At 39.3% G+C, this 13,514-nt stretch overlaps 1 protein-coding gene across 2 annotated transcripts in view; it reads left to right on the top strand.

Annotated features, from left to right (window-relative positions):
- NVL (nuclear VCP like) overlaps nt 1-13,514 on the top strand; it is a 61,476-nt gene that overhangs the window by 22,181 nt on the left and 25,781 nt on the right. For both annotated transcript variants that reach the window (XM_087964595.1, XM_087964601.1), the window contains 5 exons: nt 1,773-1,877; nt 2,923-2,985; nt 4,502-4,621; nt 5,744-5,843; nt 12,758-12,864. In XM_087964595.1, coding sequence (XP_087820721.1) covers nt 1,773-1,877; nt 2,923-2,985; nt 4,502-4,621; nt 5,744-5,843; nt 12,758-12,864 — 495 coding nt within the window. The remainder of the gene's footprint in view (nt 1-1,772; nt 1,878-2,922; nt 2,986-4,501; nt 4,622-5,743; nt 5,844-12,757; nt 12,865-13,514) is intronic.

Raw genomic sequence — 13,514 nt, 5'->3', positions numbered from 1 at the left:
CTATTAATCCAAGGAAAGTAAATAATGTCTAAAATGATGGCATAAGTGATGGTGAGGATGGTAACCCAAAAGGAGCTCAATTTTGACTAAAGGTTCGTGGCTAAAAATAGTCATGTAATAGATAGTCTGAAAGTTTGGCCCTGAAATAATGTTTACACTTCAAATTCCTAGGTAAAGAAAACCTAGGAATTGTGTAAAATTGTGTGTAATAATGGTGGTGTTGCCATCAGAAAGATCCTATTCCTGACTGTGGCACCATAAGCTGAACTCAGGTTGGATGGTATCAGGAGAAATTTTTTTATAGATCATGTAAATACTTAAATGTCAGTACATTGAATTGGTCCAGTAGAGGGCTTACAGAAGTGGTGATATGTGGTCTCATTTATCTCCCCTTTTTAACAATTGGGGAGATACATTCTGCATGAGGTGTAGCTTCTAAACCATTTTCAAGAGTTTACCTACATTTTTTTTTTTTTTGCAGTAATCCAATTAGGGTATGAATCACAGAAGCTATTCTATCTTTGTCCCATCAGAATTCCAGCTGCCACAAAGCTAGATGTACAACTTCCATGTTAATGAGTTTATCTTGGTCTTTACTAATAAATGGAAACCAAAGAGAGGCGCTGAGCTATCTATCTTGCCTGTTGGGCCTTTGTAGCTTACAGACAAAAATATGCAGAAAATTCTACTCGCTTCTTAGCCAGATAGTTCTGTATGTAAAGTATATGTATAATTGTCATAAATAATGAACAATATGTGTTCCACTCACACTAAAAGCCAGATAATATCTCAGGATTCATTACATTCTGGTTTTTAACAAGGTAGTTCCCCACTCTTACCTTAATTACAGTTGATTTGCCTTCCCACATCATAAGAATAGTTGTGCATACTGCGTGTGCCTACTTTAGGTAGGCTTTTTAAAGAGAATGATGTCTTCAGTCATTTTTCCCATAGGAATTGAGAACAACGTATTAGTCTTGAATTAGACTGGTTTTCCTTCTCCCACCTTCCTATTTAATATTATACCTTAATTACAGGAAATGTTGCAACCAAGTTATCTTCTGAAATCAATTTGGTAATTTAAGCAGGATTGTCATTTTTTTTACAATTTAGGAAATATTATGATGGTTTAGAAAATTGAGTTCATTCCAATTACAAGTAGTCCTTGTGTAACGTCCATTTGTTCAGTGAGTATTCAGAGTTATAGTGGTGCAGGAGAAATGGACATATAACTAATCCTCAATGTTCTGGCCATCACAGCACCCTTGTGGTCACATGAACACCATTTGCAACCTTCCCTGCCAGCTTCCAACAAGCAAAGTCAATGGGGAAGCTGGCAGGGAAGGTTGCAGGTTATTTCAAATATGTCACTCCTGGTGCTTCTTTTCCCACCCACAGCACCCCTCCCGCCCTTGTGTGGCCTTCACTAGTCCTGCCAGGGGCTCCTCAAATCTGTGCTTGGCTTCCGTTGGCCCTCCAATGCCTCCTCAGACCTGCATACAACTTCCTCCAACCTTTCTCTGCTCCCCCATGCTTTATGCCTGACATTTCTGTCTCTTTTCCCTTAACAACCTGTGTGTCCGGAGGTTACGACAGCAACCAGGGGTGCTGGGATTGTCATCACTGAACTGGTGTGATCATGTGACATTGCATTTTTCAACTTCATCACTTAACAACAGCAATCCTGGTCTCAATTGCTACTGTAATTTGAGGACTGACTATATGATAAGAGCAGAAGAAAACTAATGTATGCAGGGTGCTTTTTTAAACAGGCACCTGTGAGGAATCCTGAACAATTCCAAGCCCTTGGACTTCTAGCTCCAGCTGGTGTGCTGCTTGCTGGTCCTCCTGGATGTGGCAAAACACTGCTTGCGAAGGTAATTTTGGCTGCTTATTTGCTCAGAGAATTCCAACACTTAAGGATCACTTTTCCCATCAATCTGATAGCTTCTGTTTGCTGATGCTTAGGATCTTGGACCCCAATTCATTAAGAAATTTCTCCCCAGTGCTTAACCTGATTAACCAATCCTTCAATTTGCATTCATCTTGACTGTGTTTATATTATCCGCAAAATCAAAGCATCTATCAACATCTAAAGAAACCTCCCTCTATGTCTTTATTCAAATTAAATGTAATTACTGGAAAAGTAGCACATACAATAAAAATATCTAAATAATTAAATTCAGGACATATATGAACCTTATAATTACTTAATGCATTAGTATATAATTCTTTCTTTGTCAGTATTATTTCTAACTTAGACTCATAGAATACTCTACAACTTACCCAAATGCGTTAAGCAAATGCATCAAATCCAGAATCAAAGTACTCTCTGAAGTTCAGAAATAGGCAATAAAATGTCATCAACATATACTAAATTATATTCTAATGAATTATGAGGAAAAAAACTACAGATATTATGATTCTATCTAACAGCACAGGTTGAATGTTCTAAAAATGTAACAAAGGAACAAAAGGATATCCTTTTGTAGTATTTTATAGGATAAAATGAAATTTTTAAAAAATCGACCATTTTTTGTTTAGGAGCCACATCAAAATCCACATTTAAGATTTAACTAAGGTGGCTTACATAGACCGCTTAAAGAATTATCAATAGATTTTTCTGCATTAAAAAATATTGCACTTTAGTCTTTTCTGTCTTTATACAAATCAGTCACATTCACTGTGATACTCAGTTATTTTGAGTATGTTTCTAATTCCCTGGATTTGTATTTCTGTACTATAATTTTTTAAAAAGTGCTTGAGAAAACCAGTTGCATCATGGTAGTAGTATAAAGTTTTGATATTGTATAGATTTTCATAGATAAAAGGCCTATGCTGGGATGATGATGGTGGTGATAATGATGATGATATAAAATGAAAAAATAGTAATTAAACAGTAATTAAATTATTTTTTACTAGGCCGTAGCAAATGAATCTGGACTGAACTTCATTTCAGTGAAAGGCCCTGAACTATTGAATATGGTGAGTTTTTTATCCGAGTCTGTTTGGTGACCACTGTCTTTTAAGTTTTTGCTGATACAAAGAATTGTTTGACTGAACTACATAATTTAGCTGTATACATATAGTGAAAATGAGTATATACATATATATTGAACACACATTTCCTTTTACATACAGGTAGTCCTCAAATTTCAACAGCCATTGGGGCTGGAATTGCCATCACTAAGTGGTCACATGACTGCACTACTTAATGGGTGCAATCCAAGCATTGTCGTAACTCCAGATGTGCAGGTCATTAACCAGAAAATGGAAGGATCCCAGGAAAGAGTGCAGGTTGCCACATGGAAACATAGGCCATGCATGATCTGAGAGTGCTTGTGCTGTGGTGTGGCTCTAACTTGGGAAGACTGGAAAAGAGTGCTCAGGGTGTGTGGGTGTGGGTGAGCATAGAAAGGCCGAGGAAAGAGGATGTGGGATGCATGGGAAGGAAGGAAGGAAAGGAAGGCATGGTGCATGTGAGCAAAGAGAGGGCAGGTTGGGGGAAAACTTATCCAAGCAACTTGTGACCTTCCCTGCCACCTTCCCTATAGATTTTGCTTGTAGGAAACAGCCAGGGAAGCCCATAAATAGGAATTATGTGATCGCAGGACACTACAGTTGGTTGTAAATACAAGCTGGTTACCAGCCACTCAACTTTTGTTCACATGACTGCGAGCCCATGTCCTGGCCATAACTCCAGAGACCAGTGCTCAGTCCCTTCATTCAGCACCAACATAACTTCAAACAGTCACTGAACAAATACAGGTTCATAAGTCTTGGCAGTTGTTAAATATGTTAAATAGGTCACCATACTCAATAGGTCACATGCTCAATTTTACAATGTTTTTTGCAGCAGTCATTAAGCAAAAATGGCGGTGAACCCATTTTCCCCAATGGGTGCTTTTTGTCAGAAATCGAAAGTAAACACTGGAAACTGGCAAAAAAAATGCTGAAAATCATGCTCATGTGACTTCAGGACACTTGCAAATGGCCATAAACACAGGCCAGTTGCTAAGCACCCAAAATGCGATCACATCACCGCAAGGGTGGTGGTGGTGTTGCAGCTGTTGGAACTTTGAAATCTGGTTGTCAGTAACTCTTGGGAGGTTTGTCATAATTCAAATGGTTGCTAAGTGACTTGAATTATGGAAAGTACAGGAAAATAATAGACCTAGCAAGCCGGAGAAGTCAAAGACAGGCATTAAGAGAAAATGAAAGAAAATCTATTTAAAGATGGCTTGCTTAGTATATTTATAAGAGAAGGACCTGACAAATTGAATTTGGTCATTTTATTTTGCCTCGGTTCCATAAATTTATTGGCGGGTGGTAATTGTGGCTAGAGAACTGTACAATTTGAAAACTTGGCAGAATCCTCAGCATGAATTAATCTGTGACCTACATGAATTCCTGTAAACAATCCAACTTCTTATTAAATAAGATGGCAAAAATAAGATTCCACACAATTTCACAGAAATTTCCTTTTCCTTCCTGCTTCTAGTACGTGGGAGAAAGTGAACGTGCTGTTCGTCAGGTTTTCCAGCGTGCAAGAAATTCAGCGCCTTGTGTCATATTCTTTGATGAAGTTGATGCTTTATGCCCTCGGAGATCAGACCGTGAAGTGAGTCTCTAAAAACATTCCCTCAGAGATATTTAACTAAGATGAGGTACAGGTTGCAGTGTACGTATAAATTTGTTATTCTGCATGTTTTCAGAGCAGCTCTGTGATGTAAATTAAAATTGACATAGTACAAATGCCACATCTAGATGGAAAGAAAGGGATTACTAAATGTTGTATGCTGCAATAGAATTTCAACCCATCTTTGCAGACACGCCTTATATTATCATGTCTGTTAGGGATAACATTGTTTACCCTAACTGGTTTGGGTAAAAATAATAAATATGGTATCGATGGTTTGTTAGTTAAAGTGTGTGTAACTTTAACTGCAAGAATGTAATTAAGGGTGTGGTTGTAAAAGCACTATATAAGAAGCGAGGCAATTCCAGCTCGCTCTCTCTGGCTTACTGATCCCTAATTACTTGATGGATTGATGACTGCGTTCTTGCCGAAGGTGTTGATATTTTCTCAACGGAGAGAAAATAAAGATTGGACTGATTTATTGTAAGTGAACTGACATTGGCTATTCAACACGGACTTTGCAAATAGAGTATCCCCGACAAGAATTGACTGAAATTGATATATGACTAATGGACCGTTTGTTTGACTATGCTATAATTCTTAAATGGAATAAACTATATTTTTGGTAGCACAAACGTATCTGTATTTTTACTGCGTGTTAACTAGAAAACTTATCTCACACATTTACCTGTCTTCCTATCTGACTTCGCTGCACGTTCTGTTTAGTTTGTTTTCCTTAACACCGTTGGGGAATCCAGGCTTAACAATGTCAACAAATCCAAAGAATTAAAAATTCACTTGTTTTGTGAGATGGGTAGCTATAATAAATTTCATAAATTGCTTTTCCACTTGGAAAATGTAACCCTGCATATCCAAATCAATTAATATTGATCCAAATCAATTAATTCTGCTATATAACCCATTTCTTTTTTAGGATTTCATGGTATAATAAAACAGAAATGCTGGGGTTTTTTTTTGTTTGTTGACTGATCAAAAGTCAAGAGGAAAGAGAACCAAGGATATGAAAATGATGAATGTTCTAAGGGTTATCTTTTAAATCCATGGTTGTCATTTTTATCTTACCTCACATTCTTATTCTTACAGTCAGGCGCCAGTGTCCGAGTAGTGAACCAATTGCTTACTGAGATGGATGGCCTGGAATCACGCCGTCAAGTCTTCATTATGGCAGCCACAAATAGACCAGGTATAGATCATCAAACGATCAGATGTAATCTCTAGTATTTTTATATTCTGCTCCTGTGCAATATGCCTGTGAGTTAACAGTTAATTGGCTTGTATTCATGAGCTAATGATATTTCCAAGTACAGTAACGCAGTGGTCCCCAACCTTTTTTGTACCAGGGACCATTTGTGTCCTGATCCCCGATCCCAGCAGCATTCACCGAAGGTAGAAAGCCGCCATTTTTTTTTTAAAAATTCTTTGCGGCCCGGTAGAGAGTGCTCCACGGCCCGGCACCGGTCCACGGCCCGGTGGTTGGGGACCCCTGCAGTAACGGATAAAGAATTTGGTATGCTAGGAGCAGAGAGATCTTGCTTCTAGGCCACTCACATATATGCTTATTGGAGCCTTTTGGTCAAAGTTATCTCTCAGCCATGCCTATCTCATAAGATAGTTGGAGCAAGGAAAAATTAGGAGATGAAATGGTTTATCCAGTACTCTGCTCCTGAAGGAAAGGTGGGATATAAATCTAATATATGAAAATAACTGATTTTTGGATAGACTGAATTATGAAGCTGCTTGATTTGTAAGTGAACACAGTAAAAAGTTTGTTGAACTTGATGAACACCCAGGCTGGCTGATTTTTGAGTGGAGTGGAGTGACTGAGTGAAACTAGCTGGAGATGAGAGTCAGTTTGATATACTGGTTAAGGCACTGGACTCGAAATGGGAGGCTGTGAGTTCTAGTTAGACATGAAAACCAGCTTGGACCAATCACTCTTGGTTGTGGAGAAAATATGACGAGAGTTGTACGAAAAAGTAGAATAGTGTATAAATCAAATGAATAAACAGTTTTTCTCTTTTACTTTGCATCATCTAAACCAATCTTTGTTGTAATTCAACTTGGCTTCTAAATGCATGTTAATTATTGCATAATATCCAAAGAGAGGCAGGAGGAAGGAAAAGAGAGAGAGAGAGATGTGTAATATTATTTTACAATACCACTTGCAGGGAACAGGGCATAATCTGGGCTTTTCTTGTTCTGAATTCTGCTGTTCATCCAGATGAAAGAATTTCAAAATATGTAGAGGAGAGTAAAAACACTGGAGCTGCATGGAAGGGTGATCTGAATTTACCTTACTTTATATTAACTTCAATCTTTATGCCATCTTTTTAATTTTCCAGATCAAATAAAGCTGTTGCAATACATATCTTTATATGTCTGCAAATTGTCCTTGTGATTAACTTCTATATGGTCCAGCCAAATGTTTAAATAATCAGAACTGCAGGATTCAGTAATAGAAATACATCACTTCATTTCCATTTTAGAGCTGCAAATAACAACAAATTAGAAAATCGTTGGACCTATGATATCTTGAAATTATCCACCTGGAATTAGTCAACCTAGCTTTTCAATCATATGATTTAAATTTAATTGGAAAAACTAGACTTTTTGGGTATATTAGGGTGGACAACTAATTGAAGACTGGTTAATCAGATAATTAAGTGGCTTCCCACAGGTACATTCCATGCATATTTTTCTGGGATCCCAAAGCTACCCACAAGTCCAGGAAAAGGAAGAGCTGTTTTAAGGAGGTGCCACAGTTCTCTGTGTTCCGGAACATCCTTGTTCCAAAGTACTGCTTTGGCTTTGGACCAAAACAGCATTTCCCTAGCAGAGACTTGTCATAGCCCGTCCTTTTAGTATTACCAGCTTAAAATAGCAGTTGCACTAATAATGAAGCAAGAGATGTGCACACCTCCTCACACACATTCACAGCAGTATTTTATTTGGGGCTGCTGGGTAATGTTTCTCATATGTCCTCTATTTTGTATTTAAAGGATGGATAATATTTTTATTTGTTTTATTATATTATTTTAAGACATAAGCAGGACAGTATATTATTTGAGTATGGTGTTGTTTATAAAATATTGACTAGAGATAATCGACTCTCTTAATGTTTGAATAACTTAAACCTTTAAAAATAAAAAAGAAGCATTGATGATGTTGTTTGGATTGGTAATGAAACGTTTGCAAGGAAACAACCAAGCTCAAAGTGCAAGGAACCTACATAAAGAAAAAAAATATATCAATGTTAACTATGATTTTTGAAATGTCAGTGTTAATAAGCAAAGTTTGTTTGATTTTTACATCCAGAACTAAATATGGCATTAGTAAACAACTACAAATTACATCAACATATTTGTTATATGAGCTGTGATGGCGCAGTGGTTAGAATGCCTTCTACTTCTGCTGACTTCCTGCAATTTGGCAGTTCAGATTTCACCAGGCTCAAGGTTGACTCAGCCTTCCATCCTTCCAAGGTCACTAAAATGAGGACCCAGATTGTTGAGAGCAAGATGCTGACTCTGTAAAACCACTTAGAGAGGGCTGTAAAGCACTGTGAAGCGATATATAAGTCTAAATCAGTGATTCCCAAACTTTTTCAGTCCACTGCCCCCTTGGTGCTACAAACTCATCCTCAGTGATGACCAGGGGTGGGATTTAAATTTCTTAACAATTGGTTCTGTGGGTGTGGCTTGGTGGTCATGTGACTGGGTGGGCGTGGCTTGCGTGGTCACGTGACTGGATGGGCATGGTTTGGTGGTCATGTGACTGGGTGGACATGGCCATGTGACTGGCAAATCAAATATAAGTGGTCCTCACTTAATGGCTGGTTGCTTAGTAAGTGTTCTAATTTATGACTGACCTCCCCAGAGCTACTTGACCTATTTTTGGAGTTTTGACAGCCATGCACACACACACACACACACACACACATTCACACACCCTTCTAACCCTGCTGTAACAGGTGGTTGGGCTAGATATCTCATTCACTTTCTCTTCACTCCCTTTCTTTCTTTTTTCTTTATTTCTTTCTCTTTCTGTCCCTTCCTTCCATCCCCCCCTTTCTTTGTCTATCCTTTTTCTTCCTTTCTCTCTCCCTTTTTCTTTCCCTTTTCTTTTTCTTTCTTGTCTCTTCCTTCTCTCTCTTTCTCTCTCTTTCTCTTTCTCTCTCCCTCCATATCCCATTCACTTTCTCCTCCCTCCATTTTTCTTTCTCATTCCCTCTCTTTCTCATTTTTCTCTCTTTCTCTTTCCCTCTCTCTCTATCTTTCTTTCTGTCCCTTCCATCTCCCCTCTTTCTTTGTCTATCCCTTTTCTTCCTTTCCCTCTCCCTTTTTCTTTCTTTACTTTGTCTGTTCCTTATCTCTTTCTCTTTCCCTCTTTCTTTCCCTCTCTTTCTTTTCTCTCTCTTTCTCTTTCCCTCTTTCTTTTCTCTCTCTCTCTTTCTCTCTTTCACTCATTCCCTCTCTCTCTTTCCCTCTCTCTATATCCCTTCCTTAACCTATCTACCTATTTTCTGCCCAGGCAGGCGTGGTCTAATCTATCAAAGCCTGGGCTAATCCTGCATCACCCTGTTTCCCTTTCAGAGGCCACGGCTCTTAATCTCCCCGTTTCCTCCCCCACGACTGCCTCTTTCATCATCCCATGGCTGTGACTTTACCTTCCTTCTGCGGCTGGCTGCCAGGGAAGGCAAGCCAGGGCTGAGCCATTGTTGTCGCTGAGCTCCCTGCCAGCCCACGTCACCCTTGTCACGAATGCCTGCAGCTGCCGCGTGGTTTTTTCGGTGCCGCTAGACTGCATAAATTAGGCATGACTCACTTAATCATTTTGTTTAGCAACAGAATTCTGGGAGCAATTGTGGGCGTAAGTTGAGGATTATCTGTGATATTATTTGCTATAGCAAATAGGAAAGGGTATTTACACTGGTTCAATTGCTGAACCTCATTGATAGAAAACCAGAGACACTGTGGAATGAAATCAATTTTATTTATTTCCTATATTTACAGCACACCTTAACTGTATATTACTGAAAGCTATGTCCTCTTTCCTTTCTTCCCCACAACAATCTTGTTAGGTAGGTTGTCCTAAGAAAGAGTGACCCAGGCAGCTTTAATCCCCAATTGAACAATTCATGGTTTCCCAATTTCTAAGTCAAAATTAAATACAAAGACCACAGAATTTCAGAGAGCTGTTAGCAGAGACAAGCAGTATTAGAACAGTATCTGTAAAGACACTGAAGAAACAGACATGGAAAACCAAGGAAAGTTATCCAAAAGTTCTCTGAACTCAGAAGGAGGTTACGGCCACAAATTGGATAGTAAAGGATGCTAATGGACAGATAGTAACCAGTTCAAAAAACCAGATTGAACCAGTTCAAAAAAGATGGAAGGAGTATGTGAAAATACTATACTGTACAGCAGGGATCCCCAACCTTTTCGACGCCGCGGCCCGGTTCCGGCGTCAGCTGGCGCCGCGCCCGGTTCCGGCGTCAGCTGGGCGCCGCCATCTTTTTGACGAAAAATCACTTCCGGTGACGTCACGAAGTGATTTTTCGCTCAAAAAATGGCGCGCCAGCTCTGGTGAGCTTTTTCGGTAGAAATGGCTTTCTACCCGGAAAAGCTCACCTGAAGCGCTGGCGCCGCCATCTTTTTTGATTTAAAATTGCTTTTTTTACCAAAAAAGATGGCGGCGCCAGCAACCAGCGGCCCGGTAAGGCTTGTTCATCGGCCCGTGCCGGTCCGCGGACCGGCGGTTGGGGACCCCTGCTGTACAGTACAAATGTCACCACCCTTAGAAGATATTCCTTATATACCCCTTTCTTTCTATGATTGATAATAATTTATGAACTTTGACTGCTGCCCAGCTCTCAATGCCGTTCTACACCATGCATCTTGAAATCTAGCCCGGTGTAAACTGGAGATGCTGAAGATGTGGTTAACGACTTACAATTTGGTGTAATTTTACTGTTGCAACAGATCCTGTTTCCAAATCAGGACACAAGACCACGAAAGATTGGAGAATACAGGTTTTTATTTGTGCACAAAGGTTCAGAGCATTAGCATGGCAAATTCTGAACCCCTGGCTCTTCCTGAGGCGTCACTTTTATACATTTCATAACCTCAGCCTAGCCCGGGGTGTTTCTTATGTTAAACTATACCAAAAAGGAGAAGTACATTTCTGTTATTTTCCAGACCCATCCTTATTCACTGAAACATGCTTACTTTCAGTTCAGCAATTTCGTGGTTTTGCACAATATTTCTATAAAAAGCAAGGTAAGGGGTCAGAGAATTTCTGGTAAATGCATATTTTGTTTTTGACCTTCCAGGCTGCTTCATTACGATGCAAACCTAAACCATCAGGATGGTTAATAGGTTAACGTTAACCTAACCCAGATAATTAGGTTAACTTACGCTGTGCTTCAACTAACCATGATTTAGCATGAAAGCCAGAGGTTTTCCTTTGCTTTTCAAAACCTGGCTGCCTTTTTGCTGGAAATCTTGGCTTAACGAGGGGGTGCGCGTATGTCTTGCCTTCCTCGCACCCCACCACTGCCCCCCAAGAGAACCCCCTTCACCCGCCCGCGGAGGAGGCTTCGTCTCTGGCTACTGCCAGAGGGCTCTGGGTGGCGCTGGGGAAGAAGCCCTGCTTTCCGTCTGTTTCGTTCCGTGGCTCTGGGCATCATGCATTGAGCTTCCTGAGTGACTCGGAGGTAGCGGCGGACCAGGCCAGGAGAACCGCCCCGCTGCGGGTCCATCCTGCTAGCCGCTGGAAGACCTTCCTCGCAGCCGGCTTGATCCAGCTTGACCAGGGGATCTGTCGTGGCTTGGTGCTTCCAGGATGGAAAGGGTGAATCCCGCCTGCAGCGCTGTGCTGATCCCCTATGCCTGCAAAAAACATCTAGCCGCCATGTGTTTTTTTCGGTGCGGCTGGACTCCTCCAGCGCCCCCCTGCCACCTCTTAGCGCCCCCTGCCAACCCCCTTGCCTCTTAGCGCCCCCTAAAGCATCCCACCGCCCCCAGGGGGAGGTACCGCCCACTTTGGGAACCACTGGTCTAAATGCTAAGAGTTATATGTGTTTAGCGTTCCATTTCTTGGCTTTAAGTATCATGACTGCAATGTATATTTATTTTGGATTTTCTTATGGTTTTAAAATGCTTTTTATTTTTTTAATTGTTTTTATACTTTCAGAATTGTAAGCCACCCAGAGTCATTCATTGAGATGGAGGGAGGGGTGGCTACAGAAATTGAATGAATGAGATGAGATGAAGTGAATGCTTAATACTAAAGGTCTCCATTGTGTTGTTTCATTGTTCTTATTTTTATTATTTATATATTGCATTCTTTTTCTTAAAAAAGAAAAACTAGACAAAATAAAATTACAGCAACAAAGGGAAGCACTGTTTAAAAAAAAACCCTTCCGTTTCTAATTTTCCCTTTTTTTTTTTGTGCTTCTATCAATTTGCCTTTTTTTGGAGGAGAATGTAGCCCACCCATACCATCCGTGTTTTTATTTGTCATGTATAATATATTGTATATATGGGGACCATTCTTGCTTGAATTTGATTAAACTTCTATTTTGAATGTATGCTGTTAGTTTTGCCATTGCTGTATATTTTCTAAGTTTAAGTTCCTAACCAAGCATTGTTGTAATTATATTTTTCTCCAATGTTGGGCAAAATTGATTCTGCTATGAGCATATATCTCAAAAAGTTATTATATTTCTCATTGATATATTCTGATACTTAGTAAAGGAATAAGTTCTAATTTTCTTCTGAATTTAATTTTCAAAAATTTTGTGCATTGTAGTATATATATCTTTCCAGTACTTTTATGTTTTTCGTATACCTCCATCCCATGTGCTAAATGTTCCTTCTGTTTTTTTTTGGCATTTGTTTCTGTATGATCTTTTTTATCTTGGAGATTATTTGTGTAGTTGTGAACCATCTGTAAGACATTTTGTACCAATTTTCTTTTAGTTGCAAGTTAGGGGAAAAAATGCATTTGGTCCATAATTCTTCTCATGGTCGTGTTATGGTTATTTTTTTTTAAGTTTTGCACCCATCTAATATTATCTTCCCATTTTCTCATCAGATATTATAGACCCAGCTATTTTGCGTCCAGGAAGGTTGGATAAAACACTTTATGTTGGTTTGCCACCACCTTTGGATCGCCTTGCAATTTTAAAGACTATTACTAAAGTAAGTTTTTATTTTAAAAAGCAACATTGTATTGTTCTTCACCATGTGTCTAATATTTATTTTTATTTATTTATTTATTTGTTTGTTTGTTTGTTTGTTTGTTTATTTGATTTGCCAATTGTTTACAAGATAATAAGTATAAGTGTATACATAGCTGTGAATACATGAAATGGGTACATATAAGAAAAATAAAAGAAGAATAAGAGAAACAATAGGACAGGGATGGTAGGCACGTTGGTGCGCTTATGCACGCCCCCTACAGACCTCTTAGGAAAGGGGTGAGGTCAATAGTAGACAGTCTAAGGTTAAAGTTTTTGGGGTTTGGGGAAGAAACTACAGAGTCGGGTAGAGTATTCCAGACATTGACCACTCTATTGCTGAAGTCGTATTTCCTGCAATCAAGTTTGGTGCGGTTAACTTTGAGTTTGTATCTATTGTGTGCTCTTGTGTTGTTATGGTTGAAGCTGAAGTATTCATTGACAGGTAGGACATTGCAATGTATGATTTTATATACCATGCTTAAATCAGACCGAAGACGGCGTAATTCAAGGTTTTCTAGTTCTAGAATTTCAAGTCTGGTGGCATAAGGTATTCTACAACGAGTAGAGGGTGGAGAACTCTTCTTGTGAAATATTTCTGGACTTTCTCAA

This window comes from Notechis scutatus, chromosome 1, assembly GCF_049901735.1.
Source record: "Notechis scutatus isolate UNSWTSFEM ecotype Mainland chromosome 1, rNotScu1.2, whole genome shotgun sequence".
Lineage (NCBI taxonomy): Eukaryota > Metazoa > Chordata > Lepidosauria > Squamata > Elapidae > Notechis > Notechis scutatus.
Note: the sequence above shows the minus strand (reverse complement) of the source record. Positions and strands in the feature narration are given on the sequence as shown.